Raw genomic sequence first — 27,484 nt, 5'->3', positions numbered from 1 at the left:
CAGCTACTCGGGAGAGTGAGGGACAAGAATTGCTTGAACTCGGGAGGCGGAGGTTACAGTGAACTGAAATTGCTTCACTGTACTCCATCCTGGGCAACAGGGCGACTCCATCTCAAATAAACAAAAAAAGAAGAGGGTGATGAAAATGTTCTAGAATTCTATAGTGGTGATGGCTAGTATATATAATAAAGGATGCCAAATTGTATACTTTAAAAATATGAATTTATAGCACATAAACCCTATCTCAATAAAAAATTAACAAGAAAAACAACAGCCCTAAGAAGTACCACCTTCTTCATCAGTATCTGCTTACGCTACTTCATCATAAATACAAGCAGACAGAATCTGAACCCAAGAAGAAATTAGGAAAACTGGACTGAAATTGTGGTTGAGGCCTTAAAGTAGGGATCGAGCAGTCAAAATAACTTTTGCTTATACCAAATTCTACAGTAAGGTAGCCTCCTGTAGCTGTAACAGTGCGCACTGAGCTGCCATCCAATTTGGCTAACTACTCGATATTAGGCTACCTGCCAACATCATTACCTCCTAACTCGGCCTTACTATTTCTTTCCAAAGCCTCATAAACATATTTGAAGACTCTAAAAAAATTGCTCATCATCTGAGACTGAAAAAGCATGTGTTTTGCTACACAAAAATGAGGACCATTGAACAGATTGCTACTTTCTATCAGCACACACAGTCTGGCGGCTGAGATAACACGGTTGAGTTACACTTCATGTGACTAGCAGGAAGGCAAACAGCATCTGCACACATACCCTGGGCAGATCGCTCCATTGTGTACGCCAAGCCAGAATGCATGACGTGTTTCTCAGATGCACCCTATTAGGAAAAAGAACACATGTTTAACAAAACCACAAAGACCTGCTTTGTGTCCCTGGATAAGATGACAAAGGATTCTTACGTAAATATATGACCAGACAGATTTTTTGTCTTTCAGCAAAGATATGTCATTTCTGTACAGTATCAAAGATATAGTATCTTGACACTTACTGAAGAAATTGCTTGTTAACCACAATTTATTTTTATTATATTTGACAGCGAATAAATACTCATGAAATAAGATTATGGTACAACAATGAAGACAGTTTTTGGACCTGGACACATGGAGGTATGGAGTGAGATGAGCACCCTCCACTCACGGAGACGCAGATGCACTGAGCAATGTGTTACGCTGTTCATGCCATGGTGCGTTCACCTCGGCTCCCCAGAGAACAGGGACACCACCCAGAACCCAGAAAGGAATCTCATTAAACCCCAAAGCGGCTTGGGGGTAGAATTCTGCCTGCGTATTCAGTACTGCCAGCAACTTTTAAAGCTATAGATCTTAGCAGCTTCTTAATTTTACTGATGAGGAAACTAAGGATCAGAGACCTGGCCAAGGTTACAGATGGCTATTTTTAGAGCTGGGATATGACTCAGGGCCTCCACCATCAAATCAGCTTCTCTCCTAATTTTTTTCTTGGAATGCTTTCTAAAAAATTAAGGACAATTAACTCACTGCCACTCTTGAGGTGACATACAGAGCCAAAAAACACATATGCCCGATAAAAAATTAAAATGGGTCACTGATATAGTTTGGACACATTGATTACATACTCTTCCAGGTACCAGGGGACACAGTAGAGTAAAACCAAAAATCTGCTCTCACAGACTTTATATTCTAGTGGGAAGAGAGTTGTATATACATGGACTTCAAACCACGAGGCTAAGTAGGTTTCTGAAGTTTTCAATCTAGATAGAGAAGTGGTTTAGGGACTCAGGCCTTCCAATGTTAGGAGAGTGGAGAGTTGAAGAGTTACCAGCAAGAGGCAATAGAGAAGAAATGTTCAGTGAGGTAGGAAGAAAACCAGGAGAAGGTGGTATCCTGGAAGCTAAGAGAAGAAATTGTTTCAAGGTGGGAGTGTCATTTGTGACAAGAACTGCTGACAGGTAAGCAAGATGAGGACTGAAAATAGCTATTGGATTTGGCAATGCTGGTGTCACTGGCTGTCTTAACAAGAATAGTCTTGGTGGAGTAGGTTCAAGTAAAGAAGAATTGGAGGCTGAGTATACACAACGCTTCCAAGGAGGTTTGCTGTACAGGAAACAAATGGCAGTACTGGGAGGGGAAGTGGGATTAAGATTTACACATTTTTTAAAACAGCATTTGGTAAGCTGAGGGGAATGACTCAGAGGAGGGAAAACTGCTGATGTAGGAGAGAGGAGCAGACTTGCTAGAGCAGTGTATCTGAGGAAAAAGCATCCAATGCCCACAACAAGAACTGGACCTAAGAAATGAAAGCACAAAGAGCTGATCTATTCGAAGAGAGATGACACAGGACTGGGTACAGGTACCAGGAGCCGGGTAGGTGTGGAAGCTCCCAGGCTGCCTCAGTTTTATCTGTGAACAGATAGCAGGGCATGAGCTGGAGTGCAGGGCAGCAAGAAGAGGAGAAAATATGATGTAATCACTCAGGAGAACGGGGAGAATGAATGGAACATGGAAAAGTAGTATGACTGCTGGGCAGCTCTGAGTGCCTACTTGAGGTTAGTGGTCAGGGCGTGAACTGCCAGCAGGCCTCCTACAGGGTAGAGGCATGGAAGAGACTGCTGGGATTTAATCAGGGCTTAGGTGTTAACAAGGGAGTATGACGAAGGAAACAAGACCGGGGAGTGACTGTAATGATGGAGCATGGAATTTAAGAAGGGAAGTGAGGGCACTGGGGGATGAGGGACAGTGGAAACATGGCAGGGTCAATGATGTGGGTCCTGATAGTGCCAAACAGGGGCAGGGGGAAACTAGAGGGAAAGAGCTGGAGAAAACTTTTATTTTAACTGACAAGGCGTATGCTGGGCAGTGGGGTGACCAAAGGGAGGTGTGAACAGTCCTCTGGCAGCGGCAGTAGCAGCGCAAGCCCTTCCAATGCACTACTAGCCACTTGGGATGGATGTTCTGTATGAAACAGTGGCACACAGGAGACTTTCAATGACAGCCACAGAACTGCAGTGACACTTAAGCAGGGAAGGGACTGGTGTATTCCAGATAGAAGGACCAGAACAAAGACATCACTCTAGGAAAAAGGAAGGCTTACTGAGGGGAACGGTTAGTACCTAGAATGGCTAAAGCATTTTTTCTTTCTTTAAAACAAAACCTTTAACTTTTTCCCATGTTGCAATATAGTCTCAGAACTATTTTCCATCACTGAATATTTGAAGATATAACTTAGTCATTGTAATATATTCTTAAACTATGACTGAATATTTCCTAAGATGATATAAGATATATTATAACTCAGCCATTTCCCTGCCCCTGGACTTTAAATGAAACCAAATTTAAAAACTGTCTACACATAGTTTCTTTTTTATTTTTTTTTTGAGACAGAGTTTCGCTCTTGTTGCCCAGGCTGGAGTGCAGCGGCATAATCTTGGCTCACTGCAACCTCCACCTCCCGGGTTCAAGCGATTCTCCTGCCTCGGCCTCCCAAGTAGCTGGGATTACAGGCACACGCGCCACCATGCACGGATAATTTAGTATTTTTAGTAGAGGCGGAGTTTCACCACGTTGGCCAGGCTGGTCTTAAACTCCTGACCTCAGGTGATCCAGCCGCCTTGGTCTCCCAAAGTGCTGGGATTAGAGGTGTGAGCCACTGCGCCCGGCCTACACATAGTTTCAGTAACATCATCGTGCATGGAGTGGTTTCTCGTCTTTTGAATTATTTGCTTAGGATAAATTCCCAGAGGGGAGATTATCATAGCACCAAAGGGCAGGAACACTTTAATAATTTCACATTTTCCAAAATGCTACACCAATGTGCACTGTCACTAGAATAAAAGTACAACTGTTTCACCACATACATGGTGAACATAAGATCCATTCACTGTTTTCGTTAATACATTAAAAAAAAACCCTTTTACAATTTGTATTTCTTTAACAATGAAGTTAAGTTTTTTCCCCAGGCTTTTCTGCTATGGACTTTTGTTTTTCATGTCTTCCATCATTTACTGGTAGAGAAGTTTTCCCCCCTCCATCCCTCCCTCTCTCCTTTCTTTTCTTTTTGTGGAGAGGTGGGGACAGAGTCTCTCTGTTGCCCAGGCTAGAGTGCAGTGGCACGATCTTGGCTAACTGCAACCTCCATCTCCCGGGTTCAAGGATTCTCCTGCCTCAGCCCCCTGAGTAGCTGGGACTACAGGTGCGTGCCACCACACTCGGCTAATTTTTGTATTTTTAGTAGAGACACGGTTTCACCATGTTGGCCAGGATGGTCTCGATCTCTTGACTTCGTGATTTGCCTGCCTCGGCCTCCCAAAGTGCTGGGATTACAGGCATGAGCCACTGTGCCCAGGCCTCTTTCGTTCTTTCTTGCTTTTTGTAGAGACGGGGACTCACTATGTTCCCCAGGTTGGTCTCAAACTCCTGGACTCTCATATAGTTCAATCTAATGCTTACTTTTCAATTCTTCCTATTTCTCTGAAGCTTAAAATAATTAAAATACATAATAATCCTTCACTGTTAACATGTGCGTGAAAAATACCAAATTTATTTTAAATTTATTAGTAGTCATTAGGATTCTTACTCCAGTTTTAGAATGTAATGAAAAGGGAAGGTAAAAAACACACATGTCACGCACTTACTGTCAAGCTAATTACAAAGACTATGCTACAAATGAAATCAGCCTAACCAGCTCTGTCTGAAGGAAAGAGCAGGGAGTATGTGTGAAGTACAACTGTGGGGTGAGCACACTCACCGATATCCTGTCTTGGAACTCTGCCTTGGGTACAATGGGAATAGTTCCACCATGCTTTCCAAATTTTCTTTCTAAACTCTCTTGAACAGACACTATAAAAAAAAAACAAAACCCCAAAGAGATCAAGATATTGCTAACAGAAAAAAAAATGAAGTAGAATCAAAAGTAGTCCCAAACAATAACTGTAACCCAAAAAACGAATTATAGAGTTTTAATGACATAAAAGGGTTAATCATTTAAAACTCAGTCAAGAAGGAATAAAACACATCATCAATTTCCTATATAAATGTGGATTTAGGTCACTGCTCTGTTTCCATAACACCCATTACCAGGGTTTTTCCTTGGCTCTATTAAAAAGAAAATGCTGGGGGAAAAAGAAAAGGAAATAGATGGAACACTTCACCCAGATTCTCACAGTGGGCTGAGTAGAGAAGCTCAGTAGGAGGTCTTGGTCTTATTTCAGCTTGATGAGAAATTCTACTCTTAACTGTGGCGCTTACTCTAGTCAAAGAAAAACAAGTATTCTCATCAGGAGTCTCAAAAACAATTCTTGACACTAGATAAGCCTTTACTAAGAGCAACCAGAGACAGAAATGAGTATTAGCAGTGGGGTTTAAAAATCACACTTAAAAAAATATTATTTGTGTGGACGGATAGCATTAGGAGATACACCTAATGTAAATGACGACTTAATGGGTGCAGCACACCAACATGGCACATGTATACATATGTAACAAACCTGCATGTTGTGCACATGTACCCTAGAACATAAAGTATAATAATAATAATAATATTATTATTGGCCAGGTGCAGTGGCTCATGGCTGTAATCCCAGCACTTTGGGAGGCTGAGGCAGGCGGATCACAAGGTCAGGAGATCAAGACAATCCTGGCCAACATGGTGAAACCCCATCTCTACTAAAAATACAAAACTCAGCAGGTGTGGCAACATATGCCCATAGTCCCAGTTACTTGGGAGGGTGAGGCAGGAGAATTGCTTGAACCTGGGAGTCGGAGGCTGCAGTAAGCTGAGATTGCGCCCCTGTACTCCAGCCTAGGTGACAAAGCAAGATTCTGTCTCAAAAAAAAAAAAAAATTCACTTGTAGATTATATTCTGTGAACATTACATCACAGAATAAAAATCTGGATATAAGTATCTGGGAGAGTTAATATCCAGAAAGACATTGTGCATTTTTGGCCTAAGTTTCATGAGACAAAATATTATTTTCTTTTCTGGGACTCAATTCTTACCCAAAGGGAAAGGTTTTCTTAAGTGGACCTTTTCACAGCCTTTTTTAGCTGGCTCAAAAGATTAGTTTTGCTAGCACAAGACAGGGATGCCCTCTCTCACCACTCCTATTCAACACAGTGTTGGAAGTTCTGGTCAGGGCAATTGGGCAAGAGAAAGAAATAAAGCGTATTCAATTAGGAAAAGAGGAAGTCAAATTGTCCCTGTTTGCAGATTACATGATTGTATATTTAGAAAACCCCATCGTCTCAGCCCAAAATCTCCTTAAGCTGATAAGCAACTTCAGCAAAGATACAAAATCAATGTGCAAAAATCACAAGCATTCTTATACACCAATAACAGACAAACAGAGAGCCAAATCATGAGTGAACTCCCATTCACAATTGCTTCAAAGAGAATAAAATACCTAGGAATCCAACTTACAAGGGATGTGAAGGACCTCTTCAAGGAAAACTACACACCAAACAAATGGAAGAACATTCCATGCTCATGGATAGGAAGAATCAATATTGTGAAAATGGCCATATTGCCCAAGGTAATTTATAGATTCAATGCAATCCCCATTAATCTACCAATGACTTTCTTCACAGAATTGGAAAAAACTACTTTAAAGTCCATATGGAACCAAAAAAGAGTCCACATTGCCAAGACAGTCCTAAGCCAAAAGAACAAAGCTGGAGGCATCCCACTATCTGACTTTAAACTATACTACAAGGCTGCAGTAACCAAAACAGCATGGTACTGGTACCAAAACAGAGATATAGACCAATGGAACAGAACAGAGTCCTCAGAAATAATACCATACATCTTCAACCATCTGATCTTTGACAAACCTGACAAAAACAAGAAATGGGGAAAGGATTCCCTATTTAATAAATGGTGCTGGGAAAATTGGCTAGCCATAAGTAGAAAGCTGAAACTGGATCCCTTCCTTACACCTTATACAAAAATTAATTCAAGATGGACTAGAGACTTAAATGTTAAGACCTAAAACCATAAAAACCCTAGAAGTAAACCTAGGCGATACCATTCAGGACATAGGCCTGGGCAAGAACTTCATGTCTAAAACATCAAAAGCAATGCTAATTAAACTAAAGAGCTTCTGCACAGCAAAAGAAACTACCATCAGAGTGAACAGGCAACCTACAGAATGGGAGAAAATTTTTGCAATCTACTCATCTGACAAAGGGCTAATATCCAGAACCTACAAAGAACTCAAACAAATTTACAAGAAAAAAAACATACAACTCCATCAAAAAGTGGGCAAAGGATATAAACAGATACTTCTCAAAAGAAGACATTTATGCAGCCAATGGACACATGATCAGCCATCAGAGAAATGCAAATCAAAACCACAATGAGATACCATCTCACACCAGTTAGAATGGCAATCATTAAAAAGTCAGGAAACAACAGGTGCTGGAGAGGATGTGGAGAATTAGGAACACTTTTACACCGTTGGTGGGACTATAAACTAGTTCAACCATTGTGGAAGACAGTGTGGCGATTCCTCAAGGATCTAGAACTAGAAATACCATTTGACCCAGCCATCCCATTACTGGGTACATACCCAAAGGATTATAAATCATGCTGCTATAAAGACACATGCACACGTATGTTTATTGCAGCACTATTCACAATAGCAAAGACTTGTAACTAACCCAAAGGTCCATCAATGACAGACTGGATTAAGAAAATGTGGCACATATACACCGTGGAATACTATGCAGCCATAAAAAAGGAATGAATTCCTGTCCTTTGCAGGGACATGGATGCAGCTGGAAACCATCATTCTCAGCAAACTATCGCAAGAACAGAAAACCAAACACCGTATGTTCTCTCTCATAGGTAGGAATTGAACAATAAGACCACTTGGACACAGGAAGGGGAACATCACACACCAGGGCCTATTGTGAGGTGGGGGTACGGGGGAGGGATAGCATTAGGAGATATACCTAATGTAAATGACGGGTTAATGGGTGCAGCACACCAACATGGCACATGTATACATTTGTAACAAACCTGCACATTGTGCACAGGTACCCTAGAACATAAAGTATAATTAAAAAAAAGTTTTTTAATAAACTTTCACTCCTGCTCTATTAAAAAAAAAAAAAAAAAGATGAGTTTTGGAGAACAAGATTATCAACATTCACTGAGCAAGTGGTAGTTAGAATCCCTTTCATATTTGAAGGTCAAACAGCCATAGCTGACATGATTTAGATTATTCAGTCACTCAAAGTAAGATACTGTCACTCCTCCAGCATTCAAGTAGAGATCCTATACACAAAAATAAGACACCAAAGAAATTAGAAGATGATGGTTTTAGTAAAAGCTTAAAATGAACCTAAGACCTTAACTTCAATACCAAGGTAGACTGAACTTCAACTATCACAAATATATTTTAGCTAGTGTCAGGAATTTCACACTTAATTTAACACTCCTCCCCACCCCGCCCAATTCCATCTAACGCTTTTTCTATTTAGGGAAAAAAAGATCATTGTTTGGCTTATTAATCAATGAATGTTAATAATCTTTGGTTAGAGCCTCTTCTCTACCAGAAGTTCTCAGACTAAATGGCTTGCCCACCAACCAATTGGATTGGACCGTCCACAGGGCCTCTCAGAAGACAGGATTCTTTCTCCTATTACCTAAGGGTAGCCCATTTCAGTTACGTTAAATGTCTTAAGCGCTTTCAGTAAAGGGGGTTCTTTAAAATGCATCCCAAGCCCACACTAATTTCTAATAACTTTTTGGTGTAGACTCATGCGTACCTGCTAAAAAACCTGAGCATGTGTGCCTCATATTAGTTTTCTGAGTAAAGCTGGAAGGGGCACTTGAAATGCATAAGGTTAGGAATCATACAGAAAATCTTAGAACTTAAGTTAGAATAGTGTTTCTAACACAGCACACATTTCTATAACCAGACTCTTAGAAGGCTAAAGACATTCAGTAAACAGCCTGAAATTGGAATAAATGTTTAGATCACAGTGAAAAGTGACAGGCTTAGAATTAACCATGCTTCTACTATATTTTCTGAAAAATGAAATAAAGATGAATTCACTAGAGCTTGGGAGACTAATAATTCCTCTCTTCCTCCAAATTCCCTGCAAAAGACAATTATGATTCTAAGTACATATAAAGCCTAATAAATATAGATGACCTACTGGAATAACATTAATGTTTCTCTCCAGGAAGATCTTGTCCGCTTCTGGAGTTGTTGGCCCATTGGCACCTTCAGCAATGATCCGCAAGAGAGTCAGGAACATAGAGAAATGACAACAACACCGTCAAATCCCCTCCACTGAGGGCAAGAGATGTGCATATATGAACAAGGGCCTGTGGAGAGAAGCACAGTTTCAGTTAAAATTAAATAGAGGTTATTTTGCTCTGCAAAGTGTATAAAACTACCTTTCACTTTTCTATTTATCTAGGTTTTTTTTTCTTTTTAACAGGAGTGTCAGGCAGATGCGTTTTTTTGGTAATGGTTGCACAACTCTGTGCAGGGAGCTAAAATTCATTAAATTACATACTTTAAATGGGGGAACTGTACGGAATGTGCAATATATGCCAATAAAGCTGCTAAAAAGAAAATTCAATCAGACTCTTCTATGATCCCCCTAATGTCATTCACATTGATAATATTGGTTCCAGTTTCTATAATGTTGTCACCTTGGCTTTGACTCTGGGTGCGTTGGATTTGGTCAACTGCTTCTCACTGGCAGCTGGGATCAGTATGTCACAGTCGGCCTCCAAGATGTTTCCTTCATAGGGCTTTGCCTTGGGGAAGCCCAGAATGGACCCATGTTGCTGCCATTGATTGAAAATCACAATTAATAGCTGCACCAGAGTTTAAATGTTTATATTTAGTGTCTATGCCATAAAAATGTATTAATACCAATTTGAAGTCTTCCAGTTCCTTTGGGTCAATACCATCTGGATTCCATATACTCCCATCAGACTCACCAACAGCAATACATTTAGCACCAAAACGATGTAAATATCTCATAGAGTGTTGGCCCACGTTACCAAATCCCTGTAAAGAACAATTATCCATGACACAAAAATTAAAGTCCTGGTATAGACAACAAGAGTCATATTTTGATCAATGTAAATCCACATTCTGTTCATTTAGAAGCAATTCTCAAAATTCTTTTGCCAAAAAAAAAAAACCAAAAAACAAAACCACAATGTACTAACTAGTTTCTCTTCAACAATAAAATTCTCTGTTTAAGAATATGATGACTGGGCATGGTGGCTCACGCTTGTAATCCCAGTACTTTGGGAGGCTGAGGCAGGTGGATCATTTGAGGTTAGGTGTTCGAGACCAGCCACAGCCAACATGGTGAAACCCCGTTTCTACTAAAAATACGAAAATTAGTCAGGTGTGGTGACCCATGCCTGTAATCCCAGCTACTTGGGAGGATGAGGCAGGAGAATCGCTTGAACCTGGGAGATTGAAGTTGCAGTGAGCCGAGATCGCGTCACTGCACTCCAGCTTGGACAGAGCGAGACTGCATCTGAATCAATCAATCAATAAATGGCAGTGGTATTAAATATACCACCAGGTCCTCAGACCTTGATGATCAGATGTTCCATGTTGTGAAAAGGGATGTCACTAATTTGGAGAAATACAACTTTTTTTTTTTTTTTTGAGACCGAGTCTCATTCTGTCACATGGGCTGGAGTGCAATGGCACAATCTCAGCTCACTGCAGCCTCTGCCTCCAAGGTTCAAGTGATTCTCCTGCCTTAGCCTCCTGAGTAGCTGGGATTACAGTCACTGCCATCATGCCCCGCTAATTTTTCGATTTTTAGTAGAGATGGGGTTTCACCATGTTGGCCAGGCTGGTCTCGAACGCCTGGCCTCAAGTGATCCACCTGCCTTGGCTGCCCAAAGTGCTGGGAATACAGGCATGAGCTACTGTGCCCAGCTACAACTTCTATCTCAAAGTAATTCCAACTTAATTAAGATTTTCCTAAGTAAAATACATGTTACCATATCAAACAAATTTGGGTCAATGTGTAAACCTTTCTATATACTTACAAAACTTAGAAAATCATGTTAAGAGACTTGCCCTTCTAGATACAATTTCAAGTTTGAATACTGACCAATATTTTGGTTGAATTTGGTGATAGTTGGTAATAGTTTCACATGTACTTGAGAGATACTTAAATCAGTTCTAGTTACATGAATCATACCAAGGTTCAAAAAACAAAAGATCTATTACTCTGAAAACCACCACTCTAAAATTTAAGAGATTCGAGATAACTGAATTTTAAAAGTACAATTCTAAAAACTTTACTTAATGTCTATCAGTTATTAAGGAAATTTTTTTTTTTTTTTTTTTTTTACCTGAATAACAAATGTTTTATCTCCAAACCCTGATGTCATTCCTAAAATGCTCATGTAAGAAGTTTCACTGATGAAGTTTTCAATCCCATGGAAGACACTACGGCCAGTAGCAGAGATGCATCCATGGATGCCCCCTTGGCTGACGGGTTTACCAGTAACACAGGCACGTGCATTAATATCCCGTAAGAGGCCGGGCGCGGTGGCTCAAGCCTGTAATCCCAGCACTTTGGGAGGCCGAGACGGGTGGACCATGAGGTCAGGAGATCGAGACCATCCTGGCTAACATGGTGAAACCCCGTCTCTACTAAAAATACAAAAAACTAGCCGGGCGAGGTGGTGGGCGCCTGTAGTCCCAGCTACTCGGGAGGCTGAGGCAGGAGAATGGCTTAAACCCGGGAGGCAGAGCTTGCAGTGAGCTGAGATTCGGCCACTGCACTCCAGCCTGGGCGACAGAGCGAGACTCCGTCTAAAAAAAAAAAAAAAAAAAAAATATCCCGTAAGAGGGAGTAATTGAAAGAATGAAATGTCAAGTCCAATTTCTCTGTTGAATGAAAATAATGAATTGAAGTCAAAGCACATTCTCATTTAATTAAAAATATGCTCATTAGGAGTGTGTGTATGAATGTATTTAAGGTACATTTTTACCAATAGAGACAAGACTCACTTTTCAGTTTTCTGTTCCTAGAAAATACAGTAAGTAGACTATATTTTCTTTTCTTGAGACAGAGTTTTGCTCTTGTTGCCCAGGCTGGAGTGCAATGGTGCGATCTCGGCTCACTGCAACCTCTGCCTCCTGGGTTCAAGCGATTCTCCTGCCTCAGCCGCTCGAGTAGCTGGGATTGCAGGCATGTGCCACCACGCCCAGCTAATTTTGTAATTTTAGTAGACACGGGGTTTCTCCATATTGGTCAGGCTGGTCTTGAATTCCTGACCAAAGGTGATCCGCCCACCTCAGCCTCCCAAAGTGCTGGGATTACAGGCGTGAGGCACCACGCCCGGCAAAGTAGACTATATTTTCTGACAGAAGAAACAGAGTATAGAGATTGAACATCAAGTAAGTACAAATAACATCACAAAAGTAGAACTAGCTCAGCCTAAAGCTATCATTCCTTCAACAAGTGTTTAAGATCTACTAAATCAAGGCACATACACATCTCATTCACGAGTGTCTCAAAATCTACTATAAGACTTGAGCATGTCACCAAAACAGTGCCTGAGACAGGAAGAGGCTTTACAATTTTCTTGGATGGGAAGACTCAATGTTGTATTCTGCTACTTGTTAAAAAGGAAGTTTTTAATATAACTTGATACTTAATATAACATGATATTGAAGTTCATCTAAGAGTAGACTAACGAAAGTATTTAATGAAATATTTTTAAAAAGGTATGTGTGGGTGAGTCCTGTGCTTCTGTGTGAGTAGAGTATCTTTGGTAGCAGTGGTTAGCTCTGCAAAGTGGAGATGGGGTTAGCAGTCTTCACCACCCATCTTTCTGTCCTCTTTCAATTGAAGATGTGTGTATATTCTTGTTCAAAAACACGTGTAATTAGAAAAAAGAAGAATAGGGCTCAGGAGGGTTTCCCTTCCAAGGCATCAAATATACTATAAACACGGCCCCAGAACACTGCAGAGTAAACTCATCAGTGAAGCAGGAGAAACTAGAGACAGTCTTATTTCGTATAGGCAATTAATATAAAATGAAAATTCATATAAAATTTTAAGTCAGTGGCAAAAGTATGAAATACTCAATAAACCTGTTGAAGCAATTTGCTATCCATGTAAACAAAATAAAATGCCTTACTTCCCACCAAACCCCTAACTTCCAGCATATCCGTAACGTTACACCTGGCTGAGTTAAAAAGTGATCTGTTCTTTATCTGTATTGTTTAAATATTTTACAGAGAGAAATTAGAATTATATTATTTGTATAATTACCAACAAAAAGGATGAAAGCAAGGACGAAAAATGCAGTCCAGTAAAGTGTTTTATAGAATTAGTAGTTTTCCCACAGTTTGCTTTCGTGAATAATTAACACTCATGAATACAGAAATGCAAACCGAGTGCCAAATGCTTTTCAACAGTGAGAGTGTAAATGCTGGAGCTGAAGGAAATACTGTCTGGGGTCAGGCCTGGCGCCAACTGCCAGGCTCCCCAGCATATGTAATGGTACTGAAAGCCCAGAGAAGAATACAATCTCCCACCAACACTGCACTTGTAGGGGGGGCTAGGAGAAAGAGGGCGGCACATTCCAGTTGACATCTAGAAACGAGTAACAAAAACAACTGAATCCTTCCTGTTGGCCTTGATTTTAGATTTCTTATCACTTAAGGAAAACTATTCACCAGTATAGTTCAAGCGATAGTGCTTCACAAGACCTTCTTTTGCTGTTAGCACTGAGAATGAGCTACAAATAACATACCGTCCACTGGTTTGCACTATTCAACATAGTATCTTGCTTAAAAAGAACAAGAGACCGGCTGGGCGCGGTGACTTACGCCTGTAATCCCAGCACTTTGGGAGGTCAAAGCAGGTCTTGTTTTTAAGCAAGACACTACACTGAATAGTGCAAACCAGTGGGCAGTATGTTGTTATTTGTAGCTCATTCTCAGTGCTAACAGCAAGATAAAGTCTTGTGAAGCACGGCCCCTTGAACTCTACTGGTGAGCAATTTTCCTTCTTTAAGTGATAAGAAATTTAAAATCAAGGCCTAAGGGAAGGAAGCATAAAAAGGTGACAGGTAGAAAACTGTCCTTTTTGGGAGGGGCAGTTGAAACCACAATTGTTTGAAGTGTCTAATATTGTTCCTATTTTATTTCAGGGAGTTGTATAACTTACCTGATGTAATACCTATAGATATTTATTTTCTGGTACTTACTAAGGGCTATGTACAGTTCTAAGTGCATTAGATTATTATTCATCTAATCCTTATATGAGTCTCACAAAGTAGGTACCACTATTTCTGTCATTTTGCATAGGAGGAAATGGAGGCACAGAGACTTCCAGGTCACAGAACTGATGGGTGAAGGTGCCAGGGTTGGACTTCAGGTGGTCTGCCCATGTTCCCAGCCACAGCATGACATCACCTCAGGAAATGTCCCCATTTCCACATTCTTCCTCTTCTCCAAGGCCCGTCTTTTCACTATGAAAAGAATTCCCCAGGCTTTTATTCCCCTGGGGGACTTCACTGCCTCTACCACCCTGCATCTCTGCAGCATTGTCTCTCTCTTGCACCAGTGAATCTGTGGCTCAGCCAGTACACATGCCAAAAGACAACAAAAACCCTTTTCTTTGGGCAACGGCCACTTTTCAAGCTGTCTTCTTTCTGCTTCTCTCCAGTGCCATTTTTCTTAGTTGGAGGCTATACTTCATGCCCTGCTTCCCTCTTCATATCCCCTTGCAATCTGGGCCCCTGTAGTAGTCTCCTGCCCTCAAGTCTTCAAATGCACACTTACTGAGTCACACCTGCTTGAAACCAGCTCTTTGTTGGTTTCCCTGTGTTTTCAGGACAAAGACCAAAGTTCTCACAGTCACCTACCAAGCAGTAACCTGGCCTGACCCTTGTTTCTACTGGCCTTTCTTATACCACCTTTCTCTTTCTCAGCTCTGGCCACAATAGTCAGTCCTTAGCCTCCCAAGTTCACCCAGCTTCTGAACTTCAGAACCTTCCCTCAGGTACTTCCTTCTGTTCCAAACACTTGCCACTACCCCTCCCCTAGTCCATGCCCACACACCCGTCTGAGTGCAGACCAGAAGGCTGTATCTCCTAGGAGGCCTTTTCTGACCTTACCTTGAAAGGACTGAAAGGACTGGTTGGGCCTGTTATTCTTTTTTATAGCTTCAAAACAACTTCCAGCAATTTGTCCCAATTGTAGTGAATACCTGCTTACCCGTGGCCCTGCATGTAGTAGGCATAAATGTATTTTTTGACTCCATTTCTCTTCCTATTCCTCAAATGTTTCATCGTTTAAGGTTGCACCCCTTTCAGGGACAGGAGTTATGTCTCCTCTCATGTTCAGTTCTGTGGTACTACCTCTGCTCAGTCCCCAGACTCAGGTTCTCCTGGTTCTCTGTGACTCAACCTGGTCCCTTTCCTTAATTCCACATATATCCAATCCAGTTTTGCTGAGTCTCTCTGTCACGCGCCTCACATGCTCCTCTCCTGGTCCTCTGGCTCCTGGGCTCGGTGGAAAGGCGCTGACACCACAGGAGGTTCTCTCCTGGCGCCAGCACAGCTGGACACTGCTGCCAGCCTACTCTTCCCCAGGAAGGATCAGCAAAGTTTCTCCACGGACTACACGTAAAACACAAACACTGGTGCTTGGTGTTTTCATCCTGGTTCATTTACCTCTTCATTCTTACTTTCCTTATTTTTTTGAGAAAGGGTCTCTCTCTATTGCCCAGGCTGGAGTGCAGTGGTGCAACCACGGCTCACAGAAGCCTCAACCTTCCAGGCTCAAGCGTGCCTCCCAGGTAGCTGGGATTATAGGTGTATACCACCACGCTTGGCTAATTTTTGTATTTTTTTGGAGAGACAAGGTTTCCCCATGTTGTCTGGGCTGGTCTCCAACTCCTGGGCTCAAATGATCCACCTGCCTTCGCCTCCCAAAGTGCTGGGATTACGAGAACGAGCCACTGCATCCAGCCTTCACTCTTACTTTCTATTACCTTTATAAATAGGCCTTACCTTCAGACAATCTGAACTCTATTGTTTCTCTTCCTCTTATCCTCCAAATCTCTAAATGTTCATATTCTACCCATTTTCAAGGTCTAGCCCAAATATCTCCTCTAGAAAGTCTTATTTCAGAATTCATAATCTCCACCGTTGTATTACATTATTTCCATACCTTATCTGCTTATGCGCCTTAGTCCCTCTTTAAATGGAAGCCCTCTGAGGGAAAAATCAGAATTGGATGCTTCTTGATGTATATTCTAGTGTCTTAGCATACAGAGTGGGCTGCCCTGGTCAGTAAGTGTCCTTTCCCAGTGACAAGTATAGGGCAGCATATAAGTAAAGCACCATTTGTGTTCGTTACGATTTAAGAACAGACAAGTAGACATAAAATAATATGCACATCAAGATTATGATCGAATGAGAGAAAAGCCCAGGGATTCTGATATAATCAGTCAAACTGTTAATTCTTGTAGACAGCAAATGCAGAAGCCTCGGGGCTTCCGGTGGGTACTCACATAGTGCCCTATGGTGCTGGCATAGGTATCAGCGATCCAGGACATCTCCCGCTCACCTGTGCTCATGTCTGGGGCAGGCACATCAATGCCAGGACCTGGGGACACAGGGAAAGAGCAGTGCACCAGTTTTTAAGAAAAATTCTTCTCGAACACAAAGATCCTTGCAAGTCTCTGTAATAACCAGGTTACCATGGCTAGAAAACTTTAGATCTCATTTAGGTAGCTAATCAAAGTCATAGAAATATTCATTAAATGTTTCACTATGAAACTTAGACACATATAACATTACCTAATAATTTCTCCCACTGGCATTTACTTGCTATATGTTTGGAAGTTAGCTATGTACAACAGATATAAGCCACTCCATAGGATTTCTGAGTGTGACCAGGGGATAATCAGTTTAGCTTCTCTTGACCTCATTTCACTAACAAGCAATTAGAGATAACAGTACGGTTGTGTTCTATATAAGCAGGATTATTATGGTTAGGGAGTTGACATGTATGAGACAGCACAGTAACATGCTGCTTAGTGGGGGTATAAGCCCTCCTTACCAAGTAGAGAAAAAGGGGAGAGAGTCACATTGCTAAAGCAATTGTGTTAAGCCCCATATTATTTTACTTGTGGAAGAACGTGGCTTTGACCTATTATTCGACACTCAGCACATATAAAATTTTAGCCCTTAGCTTTCAGTTCCCCAGATCGTAGCAAATTAAAGTGTTAGGCTAACAAATTAGCTTACAGGCAATAACAGGAATCACTGACTGCACTACTACTGACGGCTACAGTAAGATCTCTGATAAAAACATGTTAAGTGATGCTCACTCAAATCTGTAAAGGTGCAGAAATACTCCTCTCAAACATAGTAAAAATAAAAACAACCTAATTATCTTGTACATCAATTAAATGAACTATGGTATACCTATGCAAAGTACTAAACAGCCATTAGAAAGGGTAACTTATATCCATGTAAATTACTTGGAATTATCACGAACATACATATGGAAAAAGGCAGGTTTCATACAGCATGTATAACATGTTCCCACTTACAATTTTCTTTCTCTTCCCCTTTCTCTCTGCCCCCATATATATATTGTTTGTAACTTTCTATATTACTTCAATTGTACAATACAAACTCATCTTTACAAAAAGAAAAACACAACTTTAAAAATGGTTAAACTATTAGGCTGGGCACTGTGGCTCACGCCTGTAATCCCAGCACTTAGGGAGGGTGAGGAGGCCAGATCACGAGGTCAGGAGTTCGAGACCAGCCTGACCAACATGGTGAAACCCTGTCTCTACTAAAAATACAAAAATTAACTGGGCATGGTGGCAAGTGCCTGTAATCCCAGTTACTCAGGAGGCTAAGGCAGGAGAATCACTTGAACTCTGGAGGCAGAGGTTGCAGTGAGCCGAGATCATGCCACTGCACTCCAGCCTGGGTGATAGAGCAAGACCCTGTCTCAAAGAAAAAGGTTAAACTATTATGTCCCCCCATAAAATAATTAAAGTTCTTTCTAAGGGCTGTACCCAATTCTTACTATGAATTTTACTTTTTCATTGACAGAATAGGTATATTGTAATGTTTTTTCTTTAACTCAGGGGCCCAAGGCCTAGATAATCGACTTCTTTGAACAAGTTGTGATGTAATGGATACAGGGCTGGTATAAGACAACTTTGAAATGGTCAAGGATTGCTTTTTATACCCTAACCTTCTCCACCTCCCACCTAATCTGTAACTCTAAGTCTTAGCACCCTTTCCCTTAGTCACCTTAAAAATCTCATGAAGTCAACGACGACAACAAAAGACTTAAAAAAAAGAATCTCATGAAGTCTAACCTACCCAAACCTATCCTTCATGAGAAGTCTAACCCCACACAGCACTTGGAAAGATTAATGCCATATTCTAGCCTCATCCACTGATAAAAGGGCTCTCTGGTGCTCTCCAGCTCCTATTTGCTCACTTTCCATTCCTTTAGTGACATAACTCTGCTGGAGGTCAGTACAACTTTGTTTAATCACTCCTTTTCTCCCAATGTACAAGTGACAAATTGGTCCTGAATCTTTCTACAGGTATCTACAAAGGTATTATGCTTGCTTTAGGATTCAATAAGCTTGTTACCTCAAACAACAATTCCAACTAGGCCAGGGCAGTGGCTTATGCCTATAATCTCAGCACTTTGGGAGGCTGAGGGAGGAGGATGGCTTGAGCCCAGGAATTTGAGACAAGCCTGGGCAACATAGTGAGATCCCATCTTGATTAAACAGTATATTTAAAAAACAAAAAACTGGCTGGGCGTAGTGGCTCACGCCTGTAATCTCAGCACTTTGAGAGGCCAAGGTGGGCGGATCATGAGGTCAAGAGATCGAGACCATCCTGGCCGACATGGTGAAAACCCATCTCTACTAAAAGTACAAAAATTAGCTGGGTGTGGTGGCGTACGCCTGTAGTCCCAGCTATTCGGGAGGCTGAGGCAGGAGAATTGCTTGAACCAGGGAGGTGGATGTTGGCAGTGAGCCGAGATCACACCACTGCACTCCAGCCTGGCGAAAGAGTGAGACTGTCTGAAAAACAAAAAAAACCAAAAAAAACAAAAAACAATTCCAACTGGAGAAAGGCTCTGGCAAGTGGCAAGTCTGAAGCACAGTTTGTAAATCAGAAACATATAATGATAAAATCCTTCTTAAAAGCAGTCTATACATGCTAAACATGAAACAGCTTCACCCACCCAAAACAAAAATCACAAGTCTATTAATTATTAGGCTTATTAGTTTTCTACTCCATACAAAACTAATGTATAGGGATGCACAGATTACAAGTAGTTCCTGAATAACATATACATCATTTATTTTTTAATTTTTATTTTTTGAGATGGAGTTTCACTCTTGTTGCCCAGGCTGGAGTACAATGGCATGATGTCAGCTCACTGCAACCTCCGCCTTTCAGGTTCAAGCAATTCTCCTCCCTCAGCCTCCTGAGTAGCTGGGATTATAGGTGTCTGCCACCATGCCTGGCTAATTTTTTCTATTTTTAGTAGAGATGGGGTTTCACCATGTTGGCCAGGCTGACCTCAGGTAATCCTGACCTCAGGTAATCCACCCACCTCAGCCTCCCAAAGTGCTGGGATTACAGGCATGAGCCACTGCGCCCGGCCTAACAGGTAATTCTTATATAGAGAATGGGTCTGAGGCAGAAGTTCATCTTTTTTAAAAAAGCAACGTTTCTAACAGCATATGACTAGAGTAGGAGATGAAAGGGTAATTTTGGTGCACAGAGATATAAGGGGATGAGAAGGCTGGAGACATCAGGGTCCTGCAGAGCTTTACATAGGTGATACTTACACTCACACAAGAGAGTGAACACTGACCTTTCAAAAGCTTTTCCAAAAACAGAAGAGGAAGGAACACTCCTCAACTCATTCCATGAGGCTAGAATTGTCCTGATACAAACACTAGACAAAGACATCATAAGAAAACCATAGATCAATGTCACTTACAATAGTATTAAAAAGAATACTTAGTCATAAGAATTCTACAGTGAGAACTACAAAACATCATTGAAAGAAATCAGAGACCTAAATAAATGGAAAGACATCTCATATTCAGCATTGGAAGGCTTAATATAGTTAAGATGGCAATACTGGTTGAGTGCAGTGGCTCATGCCTATAATCCCAGAATTTGGGGAAGCTGAGGTGGGAAGACTGCTTGAGCTCAGGAGTTTGAGACCAGTCTGGGGTACACGATGAGACCTTGTCTCTACAGAAAATTAAAAAATTAGCCAGGCGCAGTTGCGCATGCCTGTGGTTCTAGCTACTTGGGAGGGTGAGGTGAGAGGATTGCTTGAGCCCAGGAGGTCAAGGTTGCAGTGACTGCTGCCTGGTACTCCAGCCTGGGTGAAAGGGGAGGGTAGGGAAGACGGCAATACTCCACAAATTGGTGTATAGATTCAATGCAATTCCTATCAAAATCCCAGCCTCTTTTTTTTTTTTCGTTTTGTTTTGCAGAAATTTACAAGCTGATGCTAAACACACATGTGACAGGATCAGGGCTCAGGCTCAGATCTGACCCTCAATCTGACACTCTCTGTGGAAAGGGCAGTCAGGAAATAACAGATAAATAACATCAAACTTGAAGGTTTGCCTAGGAGTGAGAGAAAAAACTCCCTTTGCCTACCTCCTAGGCTTCAATGCTGTCTGGGCCCAGATGTCAGTTTAGCTGCATCCTGGGTCAATGAGGCTTTTGCGCATTAAGCAAATAAATCAAATTACTAGAGTTTAAGCTGTGTTTTCTTTCAGTATTCCAAGGAATCACTTTTTGACCTTTGGAATTATTAGGTACTTGTCAATTCTGATACAATTAAGCTGGAGATATTGCAGATATGGGCGATAAATATGACTGAAAAAAGTCTGAAACCATTCAAGATTGTTAAGTGTGTTTGAGATTTAGGTGAAGAGGAAAGACCTTATAAAAATTATGAAGGCTATTAACAGGCTGAACATAACTTCGATTTGCCACATCTCAGAATCAGTAGGTATTCCTGTAAAAGTGTGAGGGAGGTAGTTTAACTCATGTTAACTTATGTTAACAGGCTCCGTGCAATGATGCACAAGTTCACAGTAGTGCTGGGGATGTGGCACGTCAAAGGCCCAAATGCCTTTTATTATGAAAGATAGGCCAAATCTAGTCAAGTTTTAGAGTTACCTATACTTACTGTATTTCTATATTAGGTTATTTCACGACATTCATTTCATGACATTTTTTACCTAAAAATGAATCTGAATAGCTTTCTTTTCTTTCTTCTTGAGATGTGGTCTAATTTTGTTGCTCAGGCCAGAGTGCAGTGGCACGATCACAGCTCGCTGCAGCCTCGACCTCCCAGGCTTAAGTGATCCTCCCATCTTAGTAGTTGGGACCACAGGCATGCAATATCACGCTTGGATAATGTTTTCATTTTTTTTAGAGATGGGGTCTTGCTATATTGCCCAGGGTGGTCTCGAACTTCCAGGCTCCCATCCTCCCGCTTCAGCCTCCAAAAATGCTGGGATTACAAGCACAAGCCACCATGCCCAGCCTTTATAGTTTAATTTCATAGGAACTTGTCCATGGTGGAGGAAATGCTGATAAAGGAAAGTAGAGAAAAATACACTTTATTTCCTATTTAAGTCATCCTTATTTTGTTTAACTATACTGATACTGATAGGGCATTCTATTATTAAGTAACTATTAACATTCTATTAACTATACTGATATGGCAAGCATTCTATTAAGTAATTATGTATATTCTATTGAAACAAATTAGAAGCCTTCTAGATAAAAAATATATATAGAAAGGTTTAAACTGCTTGAAAATTAAAGGATAAATGACAAATATTTACATATCATAGAAAAGAATACTCAGATCGTACACAAAGAACATATAAACACAGATAATAGTAAGATACAAAAACATCAAGCAAACGAAGATTAGTATCTTCAGAAATGTTGTATGTTTAGCAAAAGCTCCTATAACAAATAGTAGGAGGCCGGGCATTGTGGCTCATGCCTGCAATCCCAGCACTTTGGGAGTCTGAGATGGGTGGATCACCTGAGGTCAGTAGTTCAAGACCAGCCTGACCAACATGGCAAAACTCTATTTCTACTAAAAATATGAAAATCAGCTGGGCATGATGGCACATGCCTGCAGTCTCAGCTACTTGGGAGGCTGAGACAAGAGAATTGCTTGAAGCTGGGAGGCGGAGGTTGCAGTAAGCCGAGACTGCACCATTGCACTCCAGCCTGGGTGACAGAGCAAGACTCTGTCTCAAAAAAACAATAAAAACAACAACAACAAAAAACAAATATCACTTTCATACTTACGGTATAGTTCTTGGGATTGATCTTAACACCAGCTTTAGCACCCCCAAATGGCACATCTGAAAGAGAAGACTGATGGTTGCTATTCCATATAAAGTTTACAAAAGTAAAATGACAGAAAGCACCACACAATTTTAGAAAAACGTGATGCTTTAAGCTTGAATTTCCGAAAGTTCAAGAAATAAACCTACCATCGTTTTCTAAACTGTACGTTAAACAACATTTTATTGAACAGGAATTGTTCAATAACATTGGCTAGCCAAGTTCATATATATATATATATTTTACATAATAATAATTAAGCAATAATAATAAATACTTCAACCTTTAATCCATAGATTGCAAATACAACAATGATAGCTTATTTTGTTGGGGAACAGGAGTGGGTTGGGACAGAGGGAAAGGGAACAGGACTTTGCTGAAAGGAGGGATGATAGGAACACAGGGCTGTGAGTGAAAAGAAGAACAAATAGAAGAAACCACAGAGAGGGCGGCTGGCCGGGCCAGGGCGGGCGCCTCCCTGGCCCTGCTCCTGGACTCAGGTCTGGGTCCTGCCTGGGTGCCCCTCCTGCCAAGGCCCTGGCCTCTTCCCAGGGTGGCTGGCTCAGTCCTAGACCCTAGGACATCTGAAGGGCAGGGGTCCCAACGGCCCGAGAGGGTATGGGGCAGGGGCAGCAGGCTGACCCACCTGGGCCCAAAAGCCACCATTTGGGGGCTGGCATGCTGCCTAGAGAGAGCTGCCCTGGGAAAGGGGCGCACAAGAGTTTCTCTCCTGAGAGGCCCCCATGCGGGTCGGGGCAAACAAGCGGGCTTTATCTGCCTTGAGGCAGCGCTCCCTAAGTGAAGCAGGTCTACCCCAGAAGCACAGGGGCTTGGTTGGCACCTGAACTCCCTGTGCGAGGCAGCACCTGCTCATGGAGCCCCTCAGCCTGCAGGTGCACACCTGATTTCCAAGTCCTGCCTGGGGCCTTGCTAGGTGGGGGACAGACCTGGAATAGGACCCTAAGCCCACCGCCTCCTCATACCTTGCGGTCCAGGGCTCCCTGCCCAATGGAGCCAGCACTGGCTAGCCAGGCCCCTCCTGCCTGACCCCATGAGGACAAGCTCCTCTCCTGCAGTAGTGCCGCCCTGCCCGGCAGGCAGCTCTGGGGGCATGGGCAAAGGAGAAGGGAGGGCCGCAGCCCTCTGGGAATGGCCTTTCTGAGCCACTCAGTGGCTGGACTGGGGCTCTGGCAGGAGTGGGGGGCATTAACACCCCATCCTCCCCTGGGCTCTACCTCATCTGATGCTCCAGAAGCCCCTGCCCCAGACCCCTACACACTCTGTTCTATACCTCAGCCCCTCTGAACACCCTGGCACCATGGGGCCCAATGCCTGTCCTTCCCCAAGAGGGAACAGCTCTGGAGCAACGGGCAGCGGGGTGCCCTCCCTGCCATCAAGATTTGGTGCTTGGAGCTGGTAGAGGGCTGGTCGCATCTCTCTGGGGCACACCAGTTCCTGCTTCCCCAACCTATGGCTTTGGTGCAGAGCCCCAAAGGAGAGAGCAGGGGAAGTGGGTGGCGGAAGAAGGGGGGATCTGCGGCTCAGTTTGTGGCAAATACGTTTTTGTGTGTTTTTTTTTTTTCCTTTTTTTACCTTGTTCTTGTGTAAAAAGTGCACGAAAGCTCGGCAGCCTATGCAAATATCAGCAGTGTTTCCAGGGGCGGGGGAACTGGGAGGGGCCCCAGGCCTGGCACCCAGCTTGCGACTGAAGGTGGCCTTGTATTGCTTAGAAACGTGTGTTTCAGTTTAAATACCAGACAGTAAAAATAGAGCTCGAGGATCACCTACACTGTTGCCAAATCATTGCCAGAATGAACAGCTTAAATAAACAATAGAAATATTTACTTCTCGATAAAAACCACAGTGAAACCGTTTACCTTTCTTTGTATTATATATAATAAATATTTGTAACGGGCCCGGCTGCGGGCGGCGGAGCCGAGGGCAGCGGAGGGGTCAGGAAACGTCGATGACCTCCACGCTGCCCGAGAAGCTCGCCTGCTTGCCCAGGGCAGCCAGCTCCTCGCTGCGCGCGCGCGCCCCTCCATGATGCCCTCCTCTAACTCCATCTGGCAGCTGCGGCACTTGAACTGCCGGGACCAGCTCGTCGGGCCAACCGGTCAGAGCGTCCGGGGCTCGGTCCTCGCTGCCTCCCGCGGCGGCAGCGACCTGCCCTGGTCCCGGGGCGCCCGCCCTGCCTAAGGGCGCAAACAGCACTCTGCCTGCTCCCTGCGCGCCCTCGGGGCTGAAGCACCAGGGCCTGTCGGGCGACTGCTTGCCCGGGGAGTCGAGCGGTGGCGTCCAGGCTTCGGGGCCCGCCAGCTGGCCCGGGCCGGGCAGCCTGGGTGCAGACAGGGCCTAGAGGCCGTGCAGCGGAGTCTGCCGGGCCTCATTGCTGAAGTTCAGGCCCAGGCTGTGCGCTGGGGAGCGCGGACGGAAGGGGCAGCCGACTGGGAACTGGGGCCTGGGGCCGCCCCGGCTGGGCAAGGGCAGGCTCAGCGCGGCCTCGACGGGCTGTGCAGCTTCCAGAGTTTCGGGGCCTCGCCGGGGTCGGGGGACCAGCCTGGGGGTGTTCGCTAACTTGATGTACAGCGAGAAGGAGCGCTTGAAGCTGTTGGTATCCTGTAGGCGGTCTGAGAAGAGGTGCAGGCCACGCAGGCCCTGCTGCAGCGCGCTGGTGGCTGGGGGCGTGGGGGCTCCCCGCCTGCGCTCGGGCAGCCCTCCCTGGGAGACGCACTCCTGGTGGCAGCGCTCTCTGAGGTAGGTGGTGGCAGCCGTGGCAGCGGGGTCCCCGGCCGCAGGGCTGGGCGGAGGCTCCGGCGTTCCTGAGGGGGTGCCCTCATCGTCCCGGGGGGCGGCCGGCAGCTTCAGGCTGCGCTCCTACTCCAGCAGCTGGCCCAGGAAGTTGAAGCTGGGCGAGACGGACGGACGCCGGTACTTCATGAACCTGTAGGCGTCGTTGGCGGATATGCCCATGGTCTTCATGATATAGGCGATGGCGATGGTTGCACAGTGGCAGATGCCGACCAGACAGTGGACGATGACTTGGCAGCTGGACAGCTTGGGTTTATAGATGAAGTCGACAGACTTGTCCAGCCAGGGCAGCAGCTTTTCATAGTAGTTGTCGTTGATGGGAACCCGCATGCAGCGGCTCTGGTAGATGAAGTCAGGCTTGGGGCAGGAGTTGCTGGCATTGAGGACGTAGCTTATTCCATTCTGCGTCATCAGATCCTTGTTCAGGACGTCTTTCGGTGAGCCCAGGTAGAGGTGAGGCAGGATGTAGGTCAGGCCCACGCTGGGCAGGGGCAGGCAGGGATGGAGAGGCTCATGGGTAGCAGGGCAGCAGGCTTGCCCTGGCAGAGGCCAGGGAAGCAGGAGGAGAAGGTGGCGAAGCCCCCTGCGAGGATGGCCACGCTGCCCGAAGCAGCCGTCCAGCTTGCTCAGCAGGATGGAGAGGAAGCTGTATGCAGCCAGCACGCTGGCGTCCCCTGTGCTCTGGTCATAGACCACCACGTCCTGTGGCTTTGTGGCCTCCACCTGGCTGCGTGTGGCCGGCTGGATGAACTCCACAGTGGTCACCTTGCCCTTCTGCAGCCGCCACTTCACCAGCTCGGAGCAGCAGATGTTGACGGAGCTGAGCACATGCCAGCTGTTGTACTCCAGTAAGGAGCGGCTATCGATGACCAGGCCCCCCCAGGCCCGCCCCGCAGCAGGCTGGCCAGCTTCTTGGCGTCCATCACCTTCCTCGGGAGCTGGTCTCCGGCCATGGTGGGCCAATGGGTGGTGGGGAGGGTGACCCCTGAAATGAGGAGGGGCTGTTCGGATGGCCCAAGTGTGGCCCTGCGCTGGGAGTGACCTAGCACAGGTGCCGGACCTCGTTCGCGCTCCCCTCGGGGGCGCCCCGGGGGAACCGCGCTGCGCTCAGGGCGCCAGCTCGGCTGCGCAGTCCATGGGCCCTTTGGCGGGGGCCCGTGCAGCCGGGGCAGGGGCGGGGGTCTCATATATAATCAGTGGTCTTTACAACTTCTAAAAGATAATAGGTTATTTACTATCCTTCTACTATAATTTGGTCTTATTTACAGAATGTGTTAAGGAATTGAAAACAAAGATCTAGACTTAAAATGCAATTAGCTCCTATTTAAAAAAATCCCCCACGTAAAAAAAGGCTAAATTTTAATTTAGACTAATTGAAAAATGATGCAGGTCTTAAAGAGTACGACTTAAAAAAAATCAGTTCTGATAAGGTATATTTCTATAGCATCTTAACAGTAACCATATGTGTAAACACATTTCCCCAGAGTTCTCATAAGAAAGGCGATCACTTACCAACCACTGCACACTTGTATGTGATCAGAGAAGCCAAAGTTTTTACTTCATCTACACTCACATCAGTGCTGTAACGGATACCTGGTGGTGGTTTTTAAAAAAATGTGTTGGGGTGGGTGAGAAAGAAGGGGAACAAACTTCAGTAAGTTTCAAAAAAGAAAGCTACAAATTGAAAATATGCCCTTCTTACATTTTACACCCAAGCTATGTCCAAAAACACTTGAAGCAGCTCATATGTTAGAACACCATGAAAAATGAATATAAAACGTTTAAAAAAGCTGCTAACAGTAATTATGATTTGACACGACAAAAATCACTCTGCAGTTAATTTTTTTTTACACTTTCCAGAAGGCTTTTTTATGTTTCTTTTACCTTTTGGTTTGGGTGACTCCGGGGTGGCCAGGACCAAATGTGTCTCCTTCTGGCTTTTTGCACCGCACCAAGTAACCCGCGCCAGGCCGCACAGCTGCCCTGGCCTTTCGGAAGGACTAAGGCGAGCACGGTGTACGTTGCTCCGGAGTCCCACCGCGGGAGTTGAGGCAGCGGGTTCCAAGGGCGGGATGGGGCGGAATCGTGAGGGATGCGGACCCGGTGGAACGCACCGCGCAGACGGCGCCTACGCCCGCACTCAGCTGTTGACGAGTCTTTCTTCCAGCTCTCCACTGAAAGCCGTCCAGGCGCCGGTCTCTTTTTTCTGCCTTTTTGTTTCCCTCCGGAGAGTCGGAGCGACGGT

General features: G+C 44.0%; 1 protein-coding gene and 2 pseudogenes across 1 annotated transcript in view; all 3 read right to left on the bottom strand.

Annotated features, from left to right (window-relative positions):
* The window catches only part of GLUD1 (glutamate dehydrogenase 1), a 29,371-nt gene extending 1,956 nt beyond the window's left edge, over positions 1 to 27,415 (bottom strand). Inside the window, exons 1-9 of the mRNA XM_077946423.1 lie at positions 27,124 to 27,415; positions 22,390 to 22,445; positions 19,875 to 19,984; positions 16,536 to 16,630; positions 9,893 to 10,030; positions 9,667 to 9,804; positions 9,162 to 9,333; positions 4,746 to 4,837; positions 777 to 840 (exon numbers count right to left, since the gene is read on the bottom strand). Coding sequence (XP_077802549.1) covers positions 9,232 to 9,333; positions 9,667 to 9,804; positions 9,893 to 10,030; positions 16,536 to 16,630; positions 19,875 to 19,984; positions 22,390 to 22,445 — 639 coding nt within the window. The 5' untranslated portion in view covers positions 27,124 to 27,415 and the 3' untranslated portion in view covers positions 777 to 840; positions 4,746 to 4,837; positions 9,162 to 9,231. The remainder of the gene's footprint in view (positions 1 to 776; positions 841 to 4,745; positions 4,838 to 9,161; positions 9,334 to 9,666; positions 9,805 to 9,892; positions 10,031 to 16,535; positions 16,631 to 19,874; positions 19,985 to 22,389; positions 22,446 to 27,123) is intronic.
* On the bottom strand, positions 22,671 to 23,541 carry LOC144331041 (uncharacterized; annotated as a pseudogene).
* On the bottom strand, positions 24,307 to 26,192 carry LOC695569 (dual specificity protein phosphatase 8 pseudogene; annotated as a pseudogene).
* Positions 27,416 to 27,484: the final 69 nt, after the last annotated feature.

This window comes from Macaca mulatta, chromosome 9 (genome assembly GCF_049350105.2).
Source record: "Macaca mulatta isolate MMU2019108-1 chromosome 9, T2T-MMU8v2.0, whole genome shotgun sequence".
Lineage (NCBI taxonomy): Eukaryota > Metazoa > Chordata > Mammalia > Primates > Cercopithecidae > Macaca > Macaca mulatta.
This window is presented reverse-complemented; position numbering and strand designations above follow the sequence as displayed.